This window comes from Alosa pseudoharengus, unplaced genomic scaffold, assembly GCF_046254945.1.
Source record: "Alosa pseudoharengus isolate Yale_2024_CS ecotype anadromous, Long Island Sound unplaced genomic scaffold, YU_APseudo_1.1 YU_APseudo_1.1_scf_11, whole genome shotgun sequence".
Classification (NCBI taxonomy): Eukaryota; Metazoa; Chordata; class Actinopteri; order Clupeiformes; family Clupeidae; genus Alosa; species Alosa pseudoharengus.
In genome coordinates this window covers 16,689,161-16,716,118 of record NW_027468576.1, presented here as the reverse complement: position 1 = coordinate 16,716,118, position 26,958 = coordinate 16,689,161, and the positions used below count along the sequence as shown (strand labels likewise).

The window sequence follows — 26,958 nt, the reverse complement described above, 5'->3', positions numbered from 1 at the left end:
CTCATAAGCTTTTCTGGGCCAACACATCGGCTCTGACTTCATATGACATAATGGAGTATGGCAATTCCTTACGTCACGTCCAAGTCACGTCCATGGCTATGCTAAAATGTCTTAAAACTTGCACGATGTGAATGATAGCCTACGTGAATCATTACGTTTTCATCATGAAAGTTCCACAGCCAAAAATATTGTAAACGCACAAAATCATATAGCCAAATTATTCATGTAGGCTAGGGCTGGTGTTAGGCTTATGATGTTATGAACATGACTATGAACATAAACATAACAAATAAGTTAATTTTCCGCCTGTTACAAACGTTATGTTACAAAATGTCAAGCTTACCCCAAGTTCCAACTCTGTCGTCCCAGGACGTAATGTGGGAACCACTTTCTCAGGCGAAAGAGCTTTTTGGGCGATTTCTTTCAACCTCCAGCGAAATCCTCAGCCCACAGACACGGTGATCAGCTTTCTGCAGATCCTCAACAGATGTTCTCACATCCAACCCCAGAAATTCCAGCCACAACTTTAGCCTTTCTGGATCGTTGAAAGGAAGTCTGTGACAACTTTTTTTGCCATGAATTTTCCCGCAATTCAGAACTGCACAAAATCGCCCCATTATTAGCTGTCTGTTGCAAAATACTTCAAATGCTTTCAATTAAGACAGTGATCTTCTGCCAGTGGTTTGCTTGTAATTGGCAAGTGTATACAAAGGTGCATTATCGCCACCAACTGGGCTGGAGTGTCTATTATTCAAGCTCTCAACGGAAGAATGTACGGGTGTGAGGCGTTTGGAAAAATAGCTCCACAGTTTTACAAGGAATGGTAAAACACCTGTTGGAAAGCATCGTTTGCAGCAATTTTTGTGTGAGCATATCAGTGAACACCCCTGACCACTCGTGAGTTTTACGTCTTTGTTAAACGAAAGTTTAATGCGTTTTAGGAAGGATTGTTCCAGTGCACCTATGCAGCCATTGTGGAGGTGGGGGGAAACAATCTGAAAACAGGGCAACAGGGGAAGTGTAAAATACCGAACTTGTCCTTTAAAGGTGCTCTAAGCGATGCTGGGTAACGTCAATTCTGTTGACTCAAAACAGAGAGCTAGCTCGCTACTTCCTCCCCCTCCCTCCTGTGCTGCTCCCATGCAATTGAAACTCTCCTAAACGCGCATCTCGTCTGTGATTTGCTGGAACAGTTTGTTATGTTTTCATGGGCTAGGTTTGCCCAGGTTGTTTTTGTTGCCGTTTTTGGAGCCTGGGCTGTCCACAGAGATCGTGTTTTTTTACAGTGTATTCAGGACACAGACAGCTAGCGGTTGGTTAAAATGTTTAGCCTAAAAACGCATGGCATCGCTTAGAGCACCTTTAAGGTGAGAGGATCAGGGTAGAAATACAGCCACAATTAAAAAACTAGACAAATGGCTGACAAACAGGGTAATCATACAAAACAAGTGACAACTGAAAGTGGCAGGAAACTAAACAAAGACAGGAAGCACAGACCAAATAAGGATAGGGGCGGGGAACAAAGCATATGACAACAGACAGGTAAACACAGCACAGGGGAAACAATGCAAAAACACTAAACGTAAACATGCTAATTACCAACCATTTCGTTTGAAACATTCTAAAACAACTATGTTTTTTAATACTTAATATTTATCAAATTAACATTTGATAAATTAACCTTACATTTTTCAGGTGTGTAGATTTGGACAAAATCTAGTTTGGTTATTACCGGGGCTTTTACTACCTGAAATATCCGTATATTTTGTTTACCACGCTTAGAGTTTAGTGCTGGGCTGGTGGGTGGGTGCCTATTCCCAACCTTTCTCACGGCACATCAACGGTTAGCCCAAGAATTCTCATCGCAAGCTCCAAGCGGATTTGTACACATGCAGCCTTACAACACTGTTTGCAGCTCTGTTTGCCAGGGTTTAAGAAATGTGCTTGTCATCTTGTCTTCCTCTCATGCCGCATTCATGCCTAGTTTACATCTGCAGCACCACTGCTGGAATTTTACTTCTATAAAGATTATACATGTATATCTGTATATATGTTACAGTATGGATGACGTATTAAAATATAGTCCAGTGCAGTGCAGCATTTATTTTTTAAAGTTAGTCTCAGCGAGGAACAGCACAGAGTTGATAGGGTTGAGGGGTGCGAGTGACTCCAAATCGGAACTCCAGACTGGGTTCTACTCCCTCTGGTGCTGAGAAGGAAAACCGGTGGAGCAGCGAGGTGAAGAACAGGAACAGCTCCATTCTGGCCAGCTGCTCTCCCAGACACGCTCTCTTCCCTGAAAAATCCCAGTCAAGAACTATCAATGAAGCATGTTAAGGAACACAGTAACACACACACCATGTATAGCACAAGAGCTACACAAGGGATGGCTATTAAATAATAAGTATATATACTCTTTTGATCCCGTGAGGGAAATTTGGTCTCTGCATTTATCCCAATCCGTGAATTAGTGAAACACACTCAACACACAGTGAGTAACTTTTTGTTGTAACTAGATGTACCGCAGAGCGGTACAAAATATGACCGCCGCCCAGTCCAGCACATGTTTTCCACAAAAATAAGTCACGCTGAAAGGCATATATGATTCTAACTGTCTCACTGAATTGCATTATGCACACTCAATTCTCACTGGTATCTGCTAGACAACAAGTACCAAAACATGATTAGTTCATAGATTTCACATGTAATATACATTTTATACAACCCCACCCCCATCTTGCCTGTTCATAATTCTGAGAAATTCTTGAATTGTGTGCATGTGTGCGTGTACATGTTTATGTTTATGTGTGTGTGGGTCTGTGTGTGTGTGCGTGCATGTGCATGTGCTTGTGTGTTTGCCTGTTTATGTGCCTGTGTGTGTGCATGTGCATGCATGCCTATATGTCTACTGTGTGAGTATGTGTCATACGTAGGATTACTGTGAATGTATGTGTGTGCGTGTGTATCTGTTTATGCACATGTGTGGATATGGAATGGGTTTACATGACCCCTGGAGGCAAACATACGCAAAAAATTGGTCATCCTAGGCCCTATGGTTCTCAAGATATTCACAGAAAACTGTGTCTGCCCTACCCTCCTTTCAGGGGGTCCAGTCCAGCAGGGGGGCTACAGATCAAAACGAAAAGCGATGGTTCCATGCCATCCATGTGGGGTTACATGCCCACCAAGTTTCGTGTACCCCGGTCTTTCAGTGTCCCGGGAATCCTTGTTGGTGTACGGTCACTAAATGTACACATAAATTATTTTATTGTAAGGCCCCCCATGAACGAAAGTCCACGAAACTTGGCATGCATTCGGAGGGTGTCATAATGATCCTACACTTTCAATTTCGTGCAGTTTTGACCATGTCAGCCAGAGATATTGTGATTAAAACCTAATGTTTTGCTTTTTAATTTTTAACTAGGTGGCGCTATACATGAAATAAGTGGTAATGGGATAGGTTGACATGCCCCCTTAAGACCAACATACAAAAAAAGGTGGACCTCCTAGGCCCTACGGTTCTCGAGATATTCACAGAAAACTGTCTCCGGCCACCTACAGGCCAGTTGGTGTATAGTAAGATAAATTAATTTATTGTGTGGCCCCCCATGAACGGAATTCCACGAAACTTGGCGTGCATTCAGAGGGTGTCATAATGATCCTACACTTCCAATTTCGTGCAGTTTTGACTATGTTAGGTCACAGATACCTGCGATTACAACACCTCATTTTTACTTTTTTGTGTTTAACTAGGTGGCGCTATACATGAAAGGAGTGGTTATGGAATGGGTTGACATGGCCCTTTGAGATCAACATACAACAAAATGGTCCTCCTAAACCCTACGGTTCTCGAGATATTCACAGAAAACTGGTTCTGCCCTACACTCCTTTCGGGGGGTCCAGTCCAGCGGGGGGGCTACAGATCAAAACAAAAAAAAGGAGGTTCCATGCTATCCATGTGGGGTTACATGCCCACCAAGTTTCGTGTACCCTGGTCTTACAGTGTCCCGGGAATCCTTGACAGAAATTTGGACATGCGAAAAAGAAAAAAAAAAAAAAAAAAGAAAAGAAAAAAAAATCTGGCTGCGCGGTGGTCATAATAATGGTCTATGGTTTCATACAAATATTATTCCTTTCATTGGCAAACCATTCTGAAAGTTTATTTTGTCATTCTGAATAACTGACTGTGTCCATACCATTGTGATTTGTGTGAGTTCAGTTTCAAGTAATGCAGCATAAAACAAACTGCTTCTTAAATTGTAGTACAATACTTTAGGGGCTAAAATGTTTTAGCCATTATATTCAAACTCAACCATCACTGAAGATTCATAAATGAGGTATACCAATAGAAAAAGGCAGGAAGGCCTCCCTCCTCATGAACTTCCCCTCTGCATCCAAGAAGTGTCCGGGGTTGAAGGTGTGAGGGGTCTCCCATTCCGTTTCATCGAATAGAACAGAGGTGAGGCTGGCCAACACCATTGTGCCCTGACAAAAAAGCAGCAAAATCATTAATCAATTAAAGATTGACTAAAGAAGAAATAGATACAGCGGGGAAAATAAGTATTGAACACGTCAACATTTTTTTCAGTAAGTATACTTCCAATGAGGCTACTTGCATGAAATTTTCACCAGACACTAGTATTAACTCAGATAATCCACCCATATTAAAAAAAATCCAAACATTAAAGTCCATAGGTAGTAGTGTTGCACGGTGTATCGATACTAAAAAGGTATCACGATGCCTTCACGCAAAAAACGATACGATTTCAGACGTTTTTAGAATCGATACTTTATTAAAATAATAACGTTCTGTGTCTGTGTGAACTGCTGTTCTCACTGCTCCTTGCACGCATCTAGGCAAGTGGGCGTGTCAAGCAGGCAGCTCTGAGTGAGTGAGTGCGCAGCCAACGTCAACATAGCTCTTTGCCGACAGTTCTAGGCCTTGTGGATTAAACAAAAGGTGCAGTGAAATCTGCAACTATTTCGGATACATCGCGAATAGTGAAGGCAAGTCATCAGGTACACAGAGGCCTGTTTGTAAAATATGTTTCAAAGTCATTTAAAAGCAGTAGGCTATGCATGGAACTTGGGTAAACACCTCGCAGACATATCCCAACATTTTTAAAGAGTTCAAAGAACGACAGGTTAACGAATATGCTATAGAAAACACGACTACATGGTTAGTGCCAAGTTCTTCTCTTATGTTTTAGTCTAGCCTAAGTGAAACGAGTATGGTTCTCTGGGATAAAGCGAACCTTCCTTCATCAATGAATTTTGACGAGACATAACGAGCTGTACTCATTTTGACGAGACATAACGAGCTGTAATCATAGGGTGCTAACGTGATGAAAGCGCAATGTTCACGCCAGAATAACATTACCATAACTTGTAAACGATCTATTTCATGTTCGGTCAGTACTACTGGTAATATTTGTCATGGCATGTAGACCGCTAATTAAAGCCCACAGTATACCACCAAAGCGTGTTGAGTCCTAATAATAATAGCGGCTTATTGTTACAGTACGTGGTAGCAAATCATGTTATCAAAGAAATAGACGTAATGTAGGAATGCACACAGATATATTGCAACAGGTAATGGTGTAGGCCTATCTGACGAACCTGAGTGGTTGGAACTTCGTACTTGTACACTGGGCGCAAAGAAGACTATCCTCATATTTTCCCCTTTGCAACTGTCAAAGAAATCCCATGAACACGGGAAGGCCTAGGGTAGCCTATACTGTACATCAGATGGCCTAAAGATTAGGCCTCTCTGCGTAGCATTCAGTGATTTTAACACTGACCTTGATCTAGCCTAGTTTGGCTATTTAAAGCTACTTTATTGCCAAAACACAACACAATGTAAATGAACTATAACAAACAATAAAGGATTAATCACACAAAGTAGGCCTACTATTTTACTGACTATAAAAAAATTATAATTATGTAGGAAGTTTAGAAGTTTAGAACCCAGAATTGACCTGCACACTACAAAAGTGCACCGAATTCAACACAAATGACTCCATACACTTGGAGGAGGTATGAGTCCTTTCTTCTCCAGATATCTTAGGATTTCGCCGTAGTATCGTTTTAGTATCGAGCATCGTGATATTTATGGCAGGTATCGTGTCGAAGTCATAATTTTGGTATCGTGACAACACTAATAGGTAGAGTTATGTGTAATAAAGTGGAATGACACAGGAAAAAAGTATTGAACACGCCTGCTGAAATATCTTAAATACTTTGTGGAAAAGCCTTTATTCGTAATGACAGCTTCAATGCATTTCCTGTATGATGAAACTAACCAGTTACAGTATTCTGGTGTGATTTTGGCCCATTCTTTTCAACAGATAGTCCTTTAATATTGAAGATTCCAGGGGTCCCTCTTGTGAATCCTGATCTTTAGTTTACTTCTAAAACTGTTCAATTGGATTGAAGTCAGGGCCTTGATTTCCTTTCTCTGAAACCAATTGAGAGTTTCCTTTGCTGAATGGTTTGGATCATTGTCCTGCTGGAAGGTCTAGCCATGTCTCATCCTCATCATCCTGGTGGATGGTCAAGATTCTCCCGGAACAAAATGACTCAATTCATCATTCCTTCAACTGTATGAAGTCTGCTAGTACAGTGAGATGAAAAACAGCCCATATCATGATGCCACCACCTCCAAACCTCACTGTTGGTAGGGTATTTTTAGAGTGATGCACAGTGCCATTTCTCCTACAAATATGGTGTGTAGTATGACATCCAAAAAGTTCAATTTTGCTCTCGCCTGACCAGAATACATTCTCTCAGTATTTCATAGGATTGTCCAAATGTTGTGTAGCAAACTTTCAACGAGCTTTGACATGTTTTTCTTCAGCAATAGAGTCATGCGGGATGAGTGTGCATAGAGGCCATGGCGGTGGAGTGCATTACCTATGATTTTCTCTGTAACAACTGCACCAAGTCTTTTTGGAGCTTTCTCCGAGTGGTCCTTGGCTCTTGGGCTACTCTTCTGACTATCCTTCTGACTTCCTGGTCAGAAATCTTGCAAGGAGATCATGTGCATGGTCAGTGATGATGCAGTGATGTTCCTTCCACTTGCAGATAATGGCTCCAATACTGCTTGCTGGATGCTTCGGAAGTTTTGATGTGCATCTGTAACCAGTTCCATTGATATGTTTTGCAACAATAAGGTTGCAAAGGTCTTGGGAGAGCTCTTTGCTTTTACCCATTATGAAATGCTTCTTGTTTGACACCTTGGTAAGAAAAAACCTTTTTATAGCCCACCAGTATGTATTAACCCAGCTTATATCAATTTGCACAGATAGGAGGGATAATTTCTCTAACTACTTATAGATTCCAGTTTGTTCCTTGCCATTTCTTGCCTTTGTGTACTGCTTTTTCTTAGTGTGTTCAATACTTTTTCCCTGTGCCATTCCACTTTTTTACTCATAACTCTACTTTTAGACATTAATGTTTGGATTTTTATATATGTGTGGATTACCTAAGTTAATACTAATGTCCGGTGAAGATTTCATGCGAATAGCCTCACTGGAAGTATACTTACTGAAAAAAATATTGACGTGTTCAATACTTATTTTCCCCGCTGTAGGTGTTTGTTACACCACCGAAGAGGGTGCTATTAGCCACTCTGACAAATTTAAATAATGGATAAAATGCCTAGGACATAAAATTAGGTTTCAAAATTATGAAAAAAGTAATTGAAATGCTGGGGGCATGTCCACTGCAGGTGCTGACACCAAGCCCAATCCCTAATCTCAGTTGTCTCAAAGTCTCAACCTCTTCTTCCTCCTCATCCTTTGGAACATTATGACAGTAACTTCCAATCCTGTGGAAGAATCCTTGATGCTAAAAGCACTCATGCCACTGGGGGGTTTCACGCCAAGTTATAACAGAGACTTTCTAATAAGGAGATACAGCACTCAAAGAATCGTCCATAGAAATGTATGGGGTTGTCTACACATATCCCGCCCCATCATGTATTGTAAGTAACCAACCGCATTTTTATCCTTTTTAGCTTTATTTAAGCCATTTGGGGGGGGGGAGATATTTATAGAGTACAGAGTGGGGGGACTTGCCTAAATGGACTTTGGCAAAGACCTGTGAACTCAGACATGCAGAAATACAGTTTCACAATCCAGTTCCACAATTCAGTACACTGAGTTCATATATTTTTTTCACTTTTTTCAGCCAACACATATGTATTGTAACGTCGGTGCCTTCCGGACTGAGTGCTACAGTAGCCTCCCAGAATGCAATGTGTGTGAATGCTGGATTGTGTAATGTCGTTTTAGTGAGTGTAATTGCGTTTACCTTGTCATGTATGTGTTAGCTTGTGTAGTCTTTCTTTAGGTTGTACCTCATGTGTTTTAACCGGTGTATTGTATGTGACTACCCTGTTCGTGTATCATGCTTGTTTTATTGACTTCCCTTGTGTTTCCTGTGTAATGGTGTCTGTGTGTATGGGTGATTCCCGCTTCCGCAAATAAACCTTTGATTGGACATCTGTGTGTTGCATCAATTGTTACAGTATAATGCATTAGTTAATTAAGCAATATGACATGAGTGGGAGTGGAGTTGGGGAAGGATATCGGTTGTAATTCGGTCGAAATATATATATATACAGTATATATATATATATATACTAATAAATAGCTCAAACTAACCATTGTATAATCTTTCACTAATGTATTATCTAAATGCACTACACCATGCTTAGCTCACCTTGGGAATGGTGTAGTCACCAATTTGGGTGTCTTTGGTGGTACATCTACCCAAGTTCAATGGAATGATGTTTCCAAATCTCTGGATCTCATGAATAACAGCATCCGAATAAGGTAAGTTCTCCCTGTCTGCCAAGGAAGGCTGTCGTGAAGATCCAACCACTCGGTCTAGCTCTTCTTGCACCTTGCCTAAAAATTAAGCAAGAAAGAAAAAGTTTGAAATACAAAAATGAGAGAATACATTCAATTTAATCAGGGATTATTTCTCCTCAGTGATACAGGTCCTGCATGAGACTATGCAAAACCACTCACGCTGTATCTCAGGATATGTGATCATATACAGCAGTGCCCAGTACAGGGTAGTAGAAGAGGTCTCAGTTCCTGCGACAAACAGGTCCAGTGTGCAGAAGCACAGGTTTTCTATATCAAAGCCTGATGCTTCATCATCCTTCCACTAGAGAAAGAGAGTTGATTCATACATTGTGTGCAATATCATTACATATACCTTTTGCACCTTTAATTAATCATATGTAACTCAAATAGTAGTCTGCATGATTAAATTCACCTTTCCCATTTCTGCAAGGAAACAATCAATGTAGTCCCTAGGGGAAGAAGGATCATAGTCCACACGGTGATCCTCAATTCTTTTCCTTACAAAGTCAATGACTTCATTCCAAACAGTAAACAACCTTCTGTGTGGGCCAGGCACTCGACGAAATAACCATGGGAACATATTATACAGCTGTGAACACACAAAGTACAGCTGAATGTAAAATGTTTCTCTGAGGTGATATTAGTGCCACATCATGTTCTATAATCCATACACATATCATAGGTCCTCATTCAAAAGGTGGACAAATAGCAGAGTCTAAAGATAATTTAATAACGAGGCAAAATCTATTTGCTAATTCAATGACCAAGATCCAGAGCTGAAATATCGGTGGATCAGCTTAATGTCCCCACACCGAACACAACAGCTTCAGTTCATACACAAGACTCATTGCTTATTGGAGCGACTTTTGTTTATGCCTGTCCGTCATTTAAAGTAGGGCCATAAGAGTTAAATGTAGATCGTTTCTGGAAGAGTTACAATGTGATGAGAACATTACCTGCGACCATATTCCAAACTCCAGAAGGACACCCTCATTGATGTTCTTGAGGAGGGACTGAAATTCATCACTGGAGTACTCATAGCGATCCCCAAACACCAGCAAGCAAATTATGTTAGACACAGCATTGTTAATGAGCCATTGTGGGTCAAATGGTTTGCCTGGAAGCAAAAACATTCATATTAGACTGAGCGGATCACTTTTGTGTCTATGAACAAGCTATACGCTTATTTGTGTCCAGTTATTGTCACATCCAACTTGCAGTGTGAGTTTCCCTTCACACTTCTGTAGGCACCTGCCCTGCCCATGGATTTCTTTCAGAGTAGCTAGTGCCATTACGTTTTCACTTGTTTTGTTATCTCCCTAACACCTCATATTTTCAATACTATTTATGCACAAGTATAAATTAACTTGTAACTGTTCATTCCTAAAACAGCAGTCTACAGCGGTTTTACTCAAAAATAGCAGCAATTAGTGAATAATAAAATATTTCCCCTGAATAAAACAAATTTCCTTGAGGTGCTTCTCCACAAGAATCTAAGGTCACAGTGACCTTGACCTTTTGCTAATATATAGGCTCTGTGCACTAGCATATAGTGACAAAAAACATAAACCAAAATAAAAAAGGTCACAAATCACGATAGGCCTACATGCATCTGGCTTACTTACCTTGCTCATTAGCGAATGCTTCATTTAGATATCTGGATTCTTGAAGAATGGAGGGCTCAAGGCTTCTCTTGCCCAATCCAAAATTCCTCAGGGTGTGAAGAGCAAACCTTCTCTGCTGTTTCCAAGCATAGCCATTAGATGACACCACCCCTAAGCAAAGAACATTCGGGATTTAACACCTTATCATGAAACTTTATCATAATACAAAGTATTTTGTCTACATTAATCTTGCCTTGAGGCCATGTAGCCTACCTTTGTGTCCCACAAGGTCCACGAACACAGGTAAGGACGGTCGATCAGCAAAGTTTTCTCCTTGGAGAACATATGCTTCTCTCGCTAACTTGTGTCCATTGAGAACAACAAGCCATGGTCCAATGAACTGAACACTGAAAATATCTCCATATTTTTCAGCAAACTGAAATAAAACTAGAATTAAATCTCTGGTGCATAACTACAAATAATCTAACACTAAAAAAGTCAAGCCACATTTATTTATATAACACACTTAACGCAATGTAATTGACCCAAGGTGCTCAGAAATAAAATAAATACAGTAATAAAAACAAAAATATAAATGACAAAAAAATTAAAAAATAAATAAATAAAAATACAAAATAATAATAATAATAATAATAATAATAATAATAACTAGAAATGCAATTCCAAGGAATTACCACTGCATGAAAATGCTAAAGTTGTGATGTAAAATATCATGTATAGTTAAAACAGATAATACAGAGATGGTTACTACGGTGATGCTAGGATAGACATGGTGGTTGCATAGCTTAATAAAAGTTGATAGTTTAAAAGTAGACTGTTTAAAAGCTGAATGTAAATAGTTTAAAAGTTGTTGATAGACAGTAGATAGTTTAAAAGTTGTTGATAGACAGCTAGTTTAATAGATAGTTTAATAATAGTTTAAAAGTAGACCGTTTAAAAGTTGAAGGTAAATAGTTTAAAAGTTGTTGACAGACTGGAAGTTGAATGAATGTTGATATTCAAATAGTTTAATGGCTGTGTATAGGTAGATATTTGACGATAACTGAAAGTTGGAATGGCTCTAATGTTTGCTAGCAGTTATGCTAAGATTTTTAACTATGCTAACCATTATACTTAGCTAATGTTTTATAGTAGTGCTAGCAATGCTAACCTGCTAACCATGTTACTTAGCTAACGTTTTCTAGCAATTTAATGAATGTTGATATTCAAATAGTTTAATGGCTGTGTATAGGTAGATATTTGACGATAACTGAAAGTTGGAATGGCTCTAATGTTTGCTAGCAGTTATGCTAAGATTTTTTAATTCTGCTAACCATGCTACTTAGCTAATGTTTTATAGCAGTGCTAGCAATGCTAACATGCTAACCATGCTACTTAGCTAACTTAACTAACATTTTCTAGCAGTTTTGCTAAACATGCTAACTATGTTAGCAATGTTAACATGCTAACTATATTAACCATGTGACTTAGCTTACCAAGCTTATCATTTTTAGTAGTTATGCTAACTATGTTAACCATGTTACTTAGCTAACTTAGCTAATCATTTTTAGCAGTTATGCTAACTATGCTAACTAGCATGCTAACATGCTAGCATGTTAACTATGCTAACCATGTTACTTAGCTAACCTAGCTAATCATTTTTAGCAGTTTTGCTAAAAATGCTAACTAACATGTTAGCATGCTAACTATGCTAACCATGTGACTTAGCTAACCTAGCTAATCATTTTTAACACGTTACTTAGCTAACTTAGCTAATCATTTTTAGCAGTTATGCTAATTAGCATGTTAACATGCTAGTATGCTAACTATGTTACTTAGCTAACCTAGCTAATCATTTTTAGTAGTTTTGTTAAAAATGTTAACTAACATGTTAGCATGCTAACTATGTTAACCATGTTACTTAGCTAACCTAGCTAATCATTTTTAGCATGTTACTTAGCTAACTTAGCTAATCATTTTTAGTAGTTATGCTAACTATGCTAACTAGAATGCTAACATGCTAACTATGTTAACCATGTTACTAAGCTAACCTAGCTAATCATTTTTAGCAGTTTTGCTAAAAATGCTAACTAACATGTTAGCATGCTAACTATGCTAACCATGTTACTTAGTTAACCTACATAATAATTTTTAGCACGTTACTTAGCTAACTTAGCTAATTATTTTTAGCAGCTATGCTAACTAGCATGCTAACATGCTAGTATGCTAACCATGTTACTTAGCTAACTTAGCTAATCATTTTTAGCAGTTTTGCTAAAAATTTTAACTAACATGCTAGCATGCTAACTATGCTAACCATGTGACTTAGTTAACCTAGCTAATCATTTTTAGCCGTTTTTTTAAAAATGCTAACAATGTTAACATGCTAACTTTGTTAACCATGCTAACTAGCTACAGTGGGTAGGAGTCATAGTTGATGAAAAGTGTTGACATAGTTGATGACAAGTTGTTGATAGACAGCTAGTGAATGTATATAGTTTAAAAGTTTAAAAGTTGAATGTAGATAGTTTAAAAGTTGTTGATAGACAGCTAGTTTAATAGATAGATAGTTTAATGATAGTTTAAAAGTAGACCGTTTAAAAGTTGAATGTAAAAAGTTCAGTAGTTTAATGGGTTACATTGTTTAACAGTGGATTATTGTAGTGAGAACTTTTATTTTGAAACAGTTTTGGGCAGAGGAAACAGTTGAATAGGATGTGTAGTCTTAATTGACCCAGATTGTATGCTTAAAGCCTGAGGCTGCAGGTGGCCTGAACACCTGCCATAGGATTCTAATTGCTTAACGGCCGTATTATGATGTCACAATCGGGAATGTTAAGTCTATGGGGATTTTAAAAAAGTTTTTCTTTAATAGTTTAAAAAGTATAAAAGTTTCAAAGTTGAAAAGACATAGTAGCTTCGTCCGTTTGAATACCTATGTTACAAAGTTTGAATGAAGTTTCTAAGTTAAACTGTTCAAGAGAAACAGCGTACGGAAAAAAGTGGTAAGCGGAATAATAATAACTAGAAATGCAATTCCAAGGAATTACCATAAGTAGCATGGTTAATTCTGCTAACCATGCTACTTAATGTGTTATAGCAGTGCTAGACATGCTAACCATGTTACTTAGCTAACTTAACTAACATTTTCTAGCAGTTTTGCTAAACATGTTAGCAATGCTAACATGCTAACTATATTAACCATGTGACTTAGCTAACCAAGCTCATCATTTTTGGTAGTTATGCTAACTATGATAACTAGCATGTTAGCAATGCTAGCATGCTAACTATGTTAACCATGTTACTTAGCTAACTTAGCTAATAATTTTTAGCAGTTTTGCTAACTATGCTAACTAACATGCTAACTATGCTAACCATATTACTTAGCTAACCTAGCTAATCATTTTTAGCAGTTTTGCTAAAAATGCTAACTAGCATGTTAACATGCTAACATGCTAACTATGCTAACCATGTGACTTAGCTAACCTAGCTAATCATTTTTAGCAGTTTTGTTAAAAATGCTTACAATGTTAACATGCTAACTTTGTTTACCATGCTAACTAGCTACAGTGGGTAGGAGTCATAGTTGATGAAAAATGTTGACATAGTTGGTGACAAGTTAAAAGTTGTTGATAGACAGCTAGTGAATGTATATAGTTTAAAAGTTTAAACGTTGAATGTAGATAGTTTAAAAGTTGTTGATAGACAGCTAGTTTAATAGATAGATAGTTTAATGATAGTTTAAAAGTAGACCGTTTAAAAGTTGAATGTTGAAAGTTCAGTAGTTTAATGGGTTACATTGTTTAACAGTGGATTATTGTAGTGAGGACTTATTTTGAAACAGTTTTGGGCAGAGGAAACAGTTGAATAGGATGTGTAGTCTTAATTGACCCAGATTGTATGCTTAAAGCCTGAGGCTGCAGGTGGCCTGAACACCTGCCATAGGATTCTAATTGCCGTATTATGATGTCACAATCGGCAATGTTAAGTCTATGGGGATTTTTAAAAAGTGTTTCTTTAATAGTTTAAAAAGTATAAAAGTTTCAAAGTTGAAAAGACATAGCAGCTTTGTCCGTTTGAATACCTACGTTACAAAGTTTGAATGAAGTTTCTAAGTTAAACTGTTCAAGAGAAATAGCGTACGGAAAAAGTGGTAAGCGGAATAATAATAAGTTGTTGCCTAGGAAGAACAGTACAGTGCATTTTCATGCACTGTAATAAGAAGTTGTTGCCTAGGAAGAACAGTACAGTGCATCTTCATGCACTGTAATAAACAGATTATGATTGTAGATAAAAGAACATAAGGTTACTGAAACTACTACTACTATAGGCCTAGAGAAAGATGTACAGTAAAGTTAAAGATGTCAGTTAATATAATGCTGAAAAGAAATAGAAATAAGATAAATAAACAAACAAGGGGAGAAATGAATGGACATTATAGGCCAAAAAAAATAGATGGGTCTTTAAATTTGATTTAAAACTACTGATGGTTGGACAGGACTTAATTTCTGGTCCTGGGAGATTATTCCAGAGTCTAGGGACAGCAACAGAAAAAGCCCTATCACCTTTAGTTTTTAGGGTTGCATTTGGGACTGAGAGAAGATGTTGTGAGGAAGACCTCAGTGGCCTAGAAGTAGAGTAGGGACTTAAAAGGTCACAGATATACTGTGTGCCATTCCATTTTCCGTGTTCCACCTCGAGCTCTCCCGAATACAGCGTGTGACGTCATCCACTCCACAATCGCAAGGCTTCAAACCCAACACACTGATGCCTTTTTTGTGATCTCTGGTGACTTCAATCACATAACACTGGATTCCACACTCATGAATTTCTACCAGTTTGTTGACTGCCCTACAAGGAAAAACAGGACAATAGACCTCATGTATGCAAACGTGAGGGATGCATACAGTGCAAACTCCCTTCCCCCACTGGGAAAGTAAGACCACAACCTCATTCATCTCCAGTCAATGTACAAGCCCAAAGTACAGAGGCTACCAGTTGCCACACGCACCTTCAGAAAGTGGACACCTGAAGCGGATGAGGCTCTGAGAGACTGCTTCGAGTGCACTGACTGGAGTGTGTTACAGAATGGAGAGGACTTAGAGGAGGTCACACAGTGCACAACTGACTACCTGAACTTCTGTATGGACATTGGTGTTCCCACCAGAACTGTACGCTGCTTTCCCAACAACAAGCCTTGTGTTAAGGAGAGTGGCAGTCACTGGTCAGTAATAATTAGTAGCCGCTGTGGTGCATTGGATTAAAATGCCGGAGATGATGTACACTCAATGGTTGTATTTATTGCAGGAATGAATGGAGTTGGTGATGAATATTATTGTCTGAGTTTGTGTATATGTGAGTGTGTGTGGTTCTGGAAAAAAGACAAATACAGAAATACTTACTATTCACGTCAATATAAACATCCACAGCTTAATGCTTAAGGCTAACGGTGACACACATATGAGCCTAGCAGCAACCTGATATAAGCTAGCAGCAAATCTTCACCTAAAAATCACCTAAAGTGTGTAAACTAGTGCATTACATTCTTTCCATAGGAGTTACAGTTAAACACGCTGCACATAAGCCTTCAGAGGGAAAAGGCACGATACAAAACATTATACTAGCAAACTAGCAATGTATACAGTAACCACGAACATATAACAATAATTAAATGACACGCACTTGCGTTAATACCGTGGCCCATAAACAAACACTTGCGTTCTAATAGCACATTTACCACACGGAATATTATTGGCAATCTCAGCACAAATATTACAATATACATAACAAACAATTTGTAACTATGTAGCAGTACTTACAGGTCTTTGAACGCACACAATTCAACAATACAAATACAGTGTCCAGTCCAACGCAATAATCCACTCTGTAAAGGCTATAGCCGTCTCCAATGTATCTGCTCCTTCTCTATTCCCGCCACTGAGCACCCTCAGCGCAAGCATCCCCAGACTCACACTCTGATAGGTTGAACAAGTGGAGTCAGAAGGGGTGCACGCGCTGCAAGCATGACCCAGCGGCGACAACTGGCTGCTTACGTGAACAGCGTTGTGGCTGAAACAGCAGTCCTTCGCAACAGCCGCCCCCAAATTTGGTCCGCCGAATTTGCCCTACTCCGAAGGGCTGGTGGGTTCAGAGTCCACAGCCGGGATAGCGGGAAGTGTGATGAGACGGGCTACTGGCCTGAGGTAGTATCTTCCGTTGACCTGTACTTCTGCCGTCCTGATGCGTCCGTCGACTCCAGGGTGCACTTTGGTGACTCGGTCCACAGGCCATTGAGCTCGTGGCAGGAGCGGGTCTACCACCATCACAATGGCTTCAGGTTGTAGTGCTGGAGTGTCCTTCTGCCACTTTGTGCGGGTTTGGAGGGCTGGAAGGTAATTCCTAATAAAATGCTTCCAGAAATGATCTGCAAGGATCTGTGAGTGCCTCCAGCATCTTCGGCTCAGAAGTTCTGACTCAACATAAACTGCTTGGGGTAGTGAGGGGTCCAGCCGCCCCATCAACAGCAGGTTTGGGGTTACTGGATCTGGGTCAGCAACATCACTAGATACATATCCCAACGGCTTGGAATTCAGCATCCCCTCTACCTCTATCAACACAGTCTGCAACACCTCCTCTTGTACTGCGTGGGGTTGTACAGTGGCATACAGGGCAGTCTTCACTGACCTGATTTCTCTCTCCCAGATGCCACCAAAGTGAGGTGCGCCAGGGGTGTTGAACCTGAAGCTGATCTGATGCAAAGACAGTTCCTTCTTCAGGTCAGGTTGCAATGCCTGGAACGCCTCACGGAGTTCTCTCTCCCCACCCTTAAAATTAGTGCCCTGGTCTGACAGCACCTCAGCAGGTTTCCCTCTCCGAGCAATAAATCTGCGGAGAGCCATCAGAAATGAGTCAGTGTCCAAACTGGCCAGAACATCTATGTGGACTGCACGCGTCGTCAGACACTTGAACAGTATCCCCCATCTCTTTTCTGAGCGCCGTCCAATTTTGACAGTGAACGGCCCAAAACAATCAACTCCAGTGGAACAGAAGGGGGGCTTGAACAAGCGCAGCCGTGCTTGTGGTAGGTCCGCCATCTGGGGCACTATCGGCTGTGCTCTCCACCTCTTGCAGTCTGGGCAGGTGTGTTGATGGCGTTTAACAGCTTCACGCCCATGTAGAATCCAAAATCTCCTCCGGATCTCTGCAAAGAGGCGCTCAGAACCTGGGTGTCACAGATCCTTGTCAGCATCATGGATAATGAGCTTTGTGATCTTGTGCGCTGGATCTAAGACCACGGGATGAACAGCATCGGCTTCCAGTTGCTGAACGCGGCGGAGCCGTCCCCCAACTCTGATTAATTTTGTGTCCGGATCGTATTCAGGGGCAAGTGTAATCAGTCGACTGTTGGATGCCACTGATTTGCCAGCAGCTAAATGGGCATAGTCTTCGGGGAAACTATCCTGCTGTGATTGCCGTAGGACATCCCTTTCTACTTCCCGGTAATCATCTGCAGTCGGACCAGTTTGACTGGAGGCCGCCCCATAGCGGGAGAGAGTAACAGCATGCACCATGTCCCTGAAGGTCTGGATCTGGGAGTGGGGGCTCTGCAGTTGTTGTGACGTAACTGCAGAATGTGGGCTTCCGCAGTTCAGCATCTTCCTCCACCACGCCTGCGGAGGGCCAGAATTCTGCTGGTCGTGATAGAAATGCTGGTCCATGCTTCCACCGGCCGTCTTCAGCTATCTCCAGCAATGTTTTACCCCTTGTGATGTCGTCTGCGGGGTTACTGGCAGTATCCACATAACGCCATTCCCTGGCACCTGTCAGTTCCTGTATCTCTGACACTCTTGTGCCAACGAACACCTTGAACCGACAGGACTCTGACTGGATCCAGGTAAGCACGGTCGTGGAGTCTGTCCAGAGCACAACATCCTGTAGAGGGAGTGTGAGCTCCTTTGGCAGCAGAGCAGCCAGCTGAGCTCCTGTCAGCGCTGCACACAGCTCCAGTCTGGGCATATATTGTTGTTTCTTAGGTGCCACTCTGGATCATGCAGTGAGGAATGACACTTCAACCCGTCCATGTTGGTCTTCTGTTCGCAGATAAGCGACAGAGCCATAGGCTCGCTCAGACGCATCACAGAAAATGTGGATTGTTCTAGTGCATGCCACACTGTCCATTTGAGAACTCACATAGCAACGGGGGATGGATATTTTCTGCAGGTGTTCCAACTCCTTTTCCCACTCTGTCCACATCTGTAGGGCATCTTCAGGCAGAGCTAGATCATCCCATTCTCTGGGTTTGTTCCACAGGCCCTGCACAAGGAGTTTGGCCCTTGTGGTGAATGGAATGATGAAACCCAATGGGTCATAGAGACTTGCCAGAACCCTGTAGATATTCCTCACAGTAGGTATGAGGTGACCCTCCAGACGGCATTTATACCCAAGGGTATCTGAGTGGCAAAACCACCTAAGGCCCAAGGCCAACTCCTGCGGGTCTGTTTCTGATGCATTTAGCAACAACTCGTTGCTCTCCGATCTCAACTCCTTTGGCAGGTGGCTGATGGTCCCAGGAATGTTGCTGGCCCATTGACGTAGCTCAAACCCCCCCCTCAGACAGGAGAGATTGCAGCTTATTTACCAGTAGCTTAGCTTCATGCAGGGAAGGTACACTTCGGAGACAATTGTCCACATAGAAGCACTTGTCTACTGCTATCCGAACGTCTTCCCCTGGCTGGCTATGATCGGAAACATGTTTCTGCAATGCGAATGTCGCACAACATGGGCTACAAGTGGTTCCGAACGGAAGAACTTGCCACTCAAAGACATGCGGGTTTTCCTCCTTCTGTAGGTCTCTCCACAGAAAGCGGAGAACAGCCCTATCTTCAGGCAGAAGCCTCAGATGGTGGAACATTCCTTTAATATCGCTACTGATAGCGATAGAATGCTCCCTGAAACGTAGCAGTACTCCCAGCAGGCTTGACGTTAGGGTGGGCCCAGGCAGAAGTAGGTCATTCAGATTAGCACCCTTGTATGTGAAGGAGCAATTGAAAACAATGCGGTTCTTCCCATTGTGACAGACCATATGGTGAGGGATATACCAGGACTACTCAACACTTTTCTTCAGCTCTTCCTCTTTGACCCTCACAACATATCCTGCTTGTTCCAATTTCTTAATTTCCTCACGGTAAGCAGCTGCCCGCTCAGGATCTTTGGCAAGCCGCCTCTCCGTGCTGCGGAGATACGTAAGAACCGCTTCCTTTGGTGCTTGAAGCTTTGGCATGTTCTTTACCCGCAGCAACGGGGTGGCATAGCGCTGAATCCCTTCTACATCCATCCGCACAGTTCTCATCTCAAGGAGGTCGATGGCTTCCTTGTCTTGCTTGGAGCGGGTCACCAGTTTTTCACTTCTGTAGGGCAGAACGTCCATCTGCCAGAGCCTCTCGACGTGCTGGAACAACTCTGCGGAGGGGGATAGAGTAGACACGTGCAAACACTGGCTTTGCTGGAGCTGCTGTTGTACAAACCTTGTAGGCCCCTGAAGAGTCCAGCCCAGTCTGGTCTTTACTGCAGCTGGTCCACCAGGGGGCCCCAGGCGCACCGGCTCGATTGGGGTGATAAGATGTGTGTAATCTGAACCAATCAGAATGACTGGGTGGACTTGACTGAATGCTTGCAGTGGCAGTCCCTTCAGGTGTTTGTATTTCCTCTGCAGCATCTTCACCGGGTAGGTATGCTCCGCTAAGCCTAGCTGATCTGCAGTAAACGCTCCACTAATCTTGAAAGTCCTGTGTGGTTGACAGGCAGGAGAGATGGAGAATGTAACAGAGGCCCCATGTATCACTCTCATATCTTGACGCACTGTTCTCAGGGAGAGGTCTTCAGGTTCTCCTTGCAGCTTTAGAGCCTGTGCTGCCTTGGCCAGCAGAATTGTGCGCTCTGAGCCATCGTCCAGTATGGCATATGCCTCCATGCAGTGCTTACCATTACGCAGGATAACCTTGATCACTTTCAGCATTACTGGACTGCAGCCTGACCGTCGATCCAAATAGAACACATCATTCGTCTTCCCGACAGGACAAGAGCTGTTCTCAGTTGCTGGTTTGGAGTTCACATCATGGAGGATGTCTAAATGCTTCCCTTTACATTTTTTGCAGGTAGTCTTGAGACGGCACTGTGCAGCCTGGTGACCTCTACCACAGCGCCAACACTTCTTGTTGGTCTTCACCCACGAGGTCTTCTGCTCTGTACTCAACAGACTGAAGTTCGCACACTCAAATAGTGCTGAGAATTTGAGCAGTACGGACAGTACACCTGTCTGTCCCCTGGCTTGTTACTTACTGACGAAGGTGCTTCACTCACAGCTTTCCTGTCAGGCTGATCTGCTCCGTGTAAGATACTGGTGGGCCGGTTTGACTTAGGATCCCGACACTTGTCTTTCTTTAGGTCTCCATCTGCTTTCCCACTCCCACTGAGGATCTCAAACACAGTCTCCTGCATCTTCAGCTCATACTCTAACCACTCAGCGAAGTGCAGCAGAGTGGGGATGCGGATACGCTGAGGGTACAGATATCTTTTAAACTCTGCTCTCATGTCTTGTGGGAGCTTCTGCAGTAATCTTGTCACATGTGACCCACAATGCAGCTCTATCTGGCCACTCTCTCCAAGATGGTCAAGCATTCCCAATAGCGCTCGTGCTCGCAGCGCAAATCTCTTGAAGCCACAGGTGTCATTGGTGCGGATGTTGGGGGCTTCCATCAATTCTGCGATGCGTCTCAGTGCCAGCTGGTGTGGTTGACCATAGTGTTCAGTGAGGGATGCCATTGTGTCTGTGTATGGCTGCCTGGAATTGGTATAAGAGTCTGAAATTAAAAGAGCCTCATCAAACTTTAGGTGATCCACCAGTATCTGGTATTTAAAGCGCTCAGTTGCATCAGCAGGTAACAAATTGTCCAGTGCTATCTTTAACCGGGTGAATTCTCTGGGGTCTCCTTTTGTAAAGTGGGGAATGCTGGGCTTGGGTCCACGATACACCCGCTCTTGCTGGTGGTGGAAATCCTTTATGTCTGGTTGATGACCTGCTGATGCTCTGCCTGACACAGGGATGCTGAACTCTGAATCACAAACTGAGCCTGTGTCTGGCTCACAGTAAGCTGGGGTGGGCACTGGAGGGTGCTGTGGCATATTCCCCATTCTCCTCATGTGCTCTGTGAGCTCCTCCACCAAGGGGCTGTGTGTAACTGCAGAGGGTGCTGGCATTGGGTAATTGGGGGCCGCTAGCTCTGCTGGAGGTGGCGGCAGTGGCCAGTCATCCTTCTCCTCCTTGAGTGCACCATGGCGTGCACCTGTGGGCTGCATGTTGTGTGGTGGAGGTGGAGGTGGAAGGCTACAGTCCAGTGCTGGCCTGAATGAAGCAGACCGGGGTAACACTGAGAGGGCAGGGGGGGGAGGCATGGGGACCGATCCTGAACCAGTGGTGTTGATCTGTCTCTGCATTTGTATGACTGTGTAGTGCAGTCTCTGGTTGTCCTCCTGGAGCTGCTTAAGAGCCTCCAAAATCACAGAAGTGTCCTGTGCTGCTGGTGGACATTGGGGGGCAGGAGTGCTTTGATACTGTGGTCTGAGGGGCACCGGCTGGCTCGGGTTTCTAGGTGTAGCACTGGCATCCACAGATAACTGGGTTACAGGTGCATGGAGGGCAAAAGGGACCATCTCGGCTGCCATCTCCGCTTCCTCATGATAGGATTCCATACCATGGACCGTATAATCGTCAAACCAAGCTGGTGGTCTTCTCTCACGTCTAGGCCGGGCATCGGCTGTTTGGTTGGACTGGTGGTACATCCTGGTTGATCCACAGCAACTACTCTTCCCGGGTTTCGGCACCAATTTGTTAAGGAGAGTGGCAGTCACTGGTCAGTAATATTTAGTAGCCGCTGTGGTGCATTGGATTAAAATGCCGGAGATGATGTACACTCAATGGTTGTATTTATTGCAGGAATGAATGGAGTTGGTGATGAATATTATTGTCTGAGTTTGTGTATATGTGAGTGTGTGTGGTTCTGGAAAAAAGACAAATACAGAAATACTTACTATTCACGTCAATATAAACATCCACAGCTTAATGCTTAAGGCTAACGGTGACACATATATGAGCCTAGCAGCAACCTGATATAAGCTAGCAGCAAATCTTCACCTAAAAATCACCTAAAGTGTGTAAACTAGTGCATTACATTCTTTCCATAGGAGTTACAGTTAAACACGCTGCACATAAGCCTTCAGAGGGAAAAGGCACGATACAAAACATTATACTAGCAAACTAGCAATGTATACAGTAACCACGAACATATAACAATAATTAAATGACACGCACTTGCGTTAATACCGTGGCCCATAAACAAACACTTGCGTTCTAATAGCACATTTACCACACGGAATATTATTGGCAATCTCAGCACAAATATTACAATATACATAACAAACAATTTGTAACTATGTAGCAGTACTTACAGGTCTTTGAACGCACACAATTTAACAATACAAATACAGTGTCCAGTCCAACGCAATAATCCACTCTGTAAAGGCTATAGCCGTCTCCAATGTATCTGCTCCTTCTCTATTCCCGCCACTGAGCACCCTCAGCGCAAGCATCCCCAGACTCACACTCTGATAAGTTGAACAAGTGGAGTCAGAAGGGGTGCACGCGCTGCAAGCATGACCCAGCGGCGACAACTGGCTGCTTACGTGAACAGCGTTGTGGCTGAAACAGCAGTCCTTCGCAACACCTTGGATAACCAGCAATGTCAAGACCCTTCTTAATAGGAAAAAGATGGCGTTCAGAGAGGCTAAGGAGGACTACAGAAGGAAGGTGGAACAGAAGTTGCAGGAAAACAACATGAAGGAGGCATGCGACAGCATGAAGACTATCACTGGCCTGAAGAAGAGCAGCAGCTCTGTGGAGGGGGACCTGGACAGGGCGAACCAGTTGAACCACTTCTACAACAGGTTTGACTGCCCTGCTCCAGCTCCAATGGCAGTGGTCTGTCCACCACCCCCGGCTGACTCTTGTTTGCGTGCCTGCCCTACCCCCACCTCCCAGCCTCCAGCTCTGCATCCCGGTGACACCCAACGACCTAAGCCACCATCACCTCACGCCCTGCCCCCGCCTGACGCCTCCTTGCCTGTGCCTGTTGAGATGTCCACGACTCTGGCCGCCTTGACAGGGACATCAAGGAGGTGGTCATCCCCCAGCCCCCACACCCCCTCAATACCAGTGCAACACTCACCTCCACCATCACAGGCTATCGTACCCCCACCATCACTGGATATTGCACCCTTCCCCCACATGGCGATCACGAACAATGAGGTGACAACGACCTCAGTCAACAGCCATCAGACATACAGATCCCAGATGCACCCCTCCCCCTCCCCTCACACCCCAGATCATCACAGCAGATCAAGTAAGAGCTCAACTAAAGAAACTTCACACCAATAAGGCAGCGGGGCCTGACAGACTGTGCCCAAGGCTACTCAAGGCCTGTGCTGCTGAACTGGGGGAGCCACTGAAGCACATCTTCAATTTGAGTCTACGCCTCGGACAAGTTCCCACACTGTGGAAGACATCATGTCTTTCTGCCTCACTGTTTGCATGCTATATTAGCACATATGCAAACCCCTCCCTCCATGCCACAGCCAAACTGTGGCCACACTTATACCTTTTCTTAATATAGTTATATATATATATATATATATTTATTTATAGACTTTATTATTGCACTGTTGCACTGTTGGACTTACTCATTTGACACTCACTCACACAAAGCACCTTACCTTACCTTACTATGCACAGAGAATCACAGGCTCAGTCCCTGCCTCAGTCATTGCAAGCGCCTCTTGATTGATTAATCACCCACTATGTGGATACTGTTTTTAGAATTGATTTAGATTAAGTGTTATTTAGTATCATTTGTATTTTAGTATATTTAGTACGTTCTTTATCTTCTACTGTCCTTATTGCTTAGTTGTGTTTTTTATATTATATACTTTTAATTACTTTTTCTGCTGTTAGTGAATGTGTGTGTGTGATGTCTGTATGAGACCTTGAATTTCCCCTAGGGATCAATAAAGTATCTATCTATCTATCTATCTATCTATCTATCTATCTATCTATTTAGGGCTTCGAAAACAAAAAGTAAAACTTTAAAATGAATTCTGTATTTGACAGGTAACCAATGGAGTTGGGCCAGCACATATGTGCATATGTTTCTTTGTTCCAGTAAGAAGCCTAGCTGCTGCATTTTGGACTAATTGAAGTCTAGCAAGGGTAGATTGGTTCAGACCTAAATACAGAGAGTTACAATAGTCCAGCCTAGATGTAACAAAAGCATGGGTTACAATTTCTAATTCAGTATATGAGAGCCAGGACTTTCATTTAGCTATTCTTAGTTGAAAAAATAGGCTACACTAGGCTTTAACTGTGTAATATTTTGTTATAACTGGTAACATATTCTGATACATGCTACACTGTATCTCAACAAATTCTGATACATGCTACACTGTAGCATACTAGTGACAGTAACAGAGACACAAAAAGACATGACACAAAAGAGTATATTTACTTATACTGAACATCCCTTACAAAAAATAACTACACTACTACTACATACTACGTATCCAAACGGCAGTTTTCTGAATATCTAAACTGCAGTTTTGGAGGAATTATTTACAGTTCTTATGCAGGAAATGCAATATTTTGGAAATGAAAAAACGCCATTGCATTGCATAGTACTTTACTGCAGAAATGCAATATTTTGGACATATCATTAAACATCATTGTAGCCTACTGCACTGTAGCCTAGTGTACTTCGAAAAAAACTATAACTTGTGTAAGGGATAGGCTAGGCTATGCAGGTTTGCTAATCATGTCCTGCTTTAAAACCAGCCAAGGGACCTACCTTGGAAAACTGTAGATGAATATTGTTGAAGTCAAGGCGATGAAGGTCACCTATAAAAGGCAACGGACGCGGCCCAGGAGGAAAGTTATTTGGACGTTTGTTTTTGATGAAGTCATAAATTAGAAGGAAAACGGTGAGAAACACAAAAACACTCCTAATGTCGAGCAAATAAAAAATAAATAAGATCGATGTCATTTTGGTAACAGACTGAACTTTAGGCTACTAAACTCGTCACTTCAAACAAAAAACTGCTTCCGTTCAGTTTTTAAACAAACAAACTGGGTGTTAACCAGTTGGCAGCGAAGTCAAAACAACCAAATTAAGTCATTCCTTTGATAGTCACGTCTGTGTTTGATAAATGTATTTCACCCACTCTAGCCTTTTCTCTAGACTTTTTTTGTCCGGTTTTGCGTGCATTCAAAATCATAGGCTATAATCCTGGCAAGGATAGCAGCCATAAACCTAAAGTCTTTCAGAGTTGCTTCAGAAGCACAGAAAGAAAGCGGCGGCACCCTCATCTTTTGTCGTCCAAGCTATTTGTATAAGTTTAGATCACAGTGATCAACTTTTCATTTACTTCATCTGGGTTTTTGTTTTACTTCTGAAGCCTGCAAATGTCCTAGTTCTGTTCAGATTGGAACGGACAATAGGCATGTGTACTAGGCTACAGCCTCCAGACACAAAATGCAAATGCCACACATTGCAAAAAACTGCTTCTAACCAAGTGCTATTCAACTTATATTAGGTGGCCTAGTTGTTCTTGTTTTAGTAGCTTATAAAGAGATTTTCCTAGCACTTTCTCATATTTTTTTCCCATTTTTACTTAATTGACTTCACAGATTAAGAAATAGTGAGGTGAGGTGAACATAGGCATAATGATCTTTGCTATGTTTAACTGAATAGCATGCTGCTTGCAGTTCACACAGTGTACCTGATGCATGGCTTACTTTAGTTTAAGATTAATCTTGTATAGACAGAGATACTGGTGAATACTGTGGGTGCATCTCCCTTGATGCACATCGTTGATAAAGCCTGTTTCCTGATTGACCTTCCTGACTGAGTCTCCAGATGAATATGGTAGTAAAAATATTACTAAGACTGTAGCCTAGGAACACTAGAGTAATATATTATAGAGGTATACATCATAGAAGTATTATATAACCACTATACTATCTTATAGTAGGTCTACTATAGAAATCTTATTGTATTACCATTACCACAATAGGGAATTTCTACTACATACTGATTGTAATCACAAACAGAAAACACACACACACACACTATATATATATATATATATATATATATAAAAGAGAACATTATATAAAAAGGGAACACAAATACATTCAACAAATAGCTCACACAGCAACCCCACTGCAAAGCTCCCAGCTGCACTGCATTTGGCATAACTCCAAGGTTTTTTTTTCTTTTCAAGCAATTTACTTTGGACGAACTTTACTCCCACCGCACAGTGTTATCAAGCATAAACTTTCACATTTTATAAACAAAGGAACTAAGTCCCACCCATCC

General features: G+C 41.9%; 1 protein-coding gene across 2 annotated transcripts; it reads right to left on the bottom strand.

The window, feature by feature from the left end:
* Nucleotides 1-898: 898 nt before the first annotated feature.
* Nucleotides 899-25,648, bottom strand: LOC143116832 (cytochrome P450 2J2-like). 2 transcript variants are annotated; one of them, XM_076278151.1, is made up of 9 exons: nt 25,429-25,648; nt 10,754-10,916; nt 10,502-10,651; nt 9,833-9,993; nt 9,289-9,465; nt 9,036-9,177; nt 8,725-8,912; nt 4,344-4,485; nt 899-2,296 (listed from the first exon to the last, which is right to left on the bottom strand). In XM_076278151.1, exons 1-9 carry the CDS (start codon nt 25,621-25,623, stop codon nt 2,121-2,123), a joined length of 1,494 nt encoding a protein of 497 aa, XP_076134266.1. In that variant the 5' UTR covers nt 25,624-25,648; the 3' UTR covers nt 899-2,120. The 2 variants fall into 2 exon arrangements, with proteins under 2 accessions (XP_076134266.1, XP_076134267.1); XM_076278152.1 differs by lacking the exon at nt 899-2,296 and having other exon boundaries at nt 4,350-4,465.
* Nucleotides 25,649-26,958: the final 1,310 nt, after the last annotated feature.

Excerpts from the sequence above, each read along its gene's own strand:
- LOC143116832 (XM_076278151.1), bottom strand. The coding sequence starts at position 25,623 with ATGACATCGATCTTATTTATTTTTTATTTGCTCGACATTAGGAGTGTT. Across the intron at positions 10,652-10,753 it reads GGACCTTGTGGGACACAAAG|GGGTGGTGTCATCTAATGGC; the intron begins GTAGGCTACATG and ends TTCTTTGCTTAG. Across the intron at positions 9,994-10,501 it reads AGCATTCGCTAATGAGCAAG|GCAAACCATTTGACCCACAA; the intron begins GTAAGTAAGCCA and ends TTTTGCTTCCAG.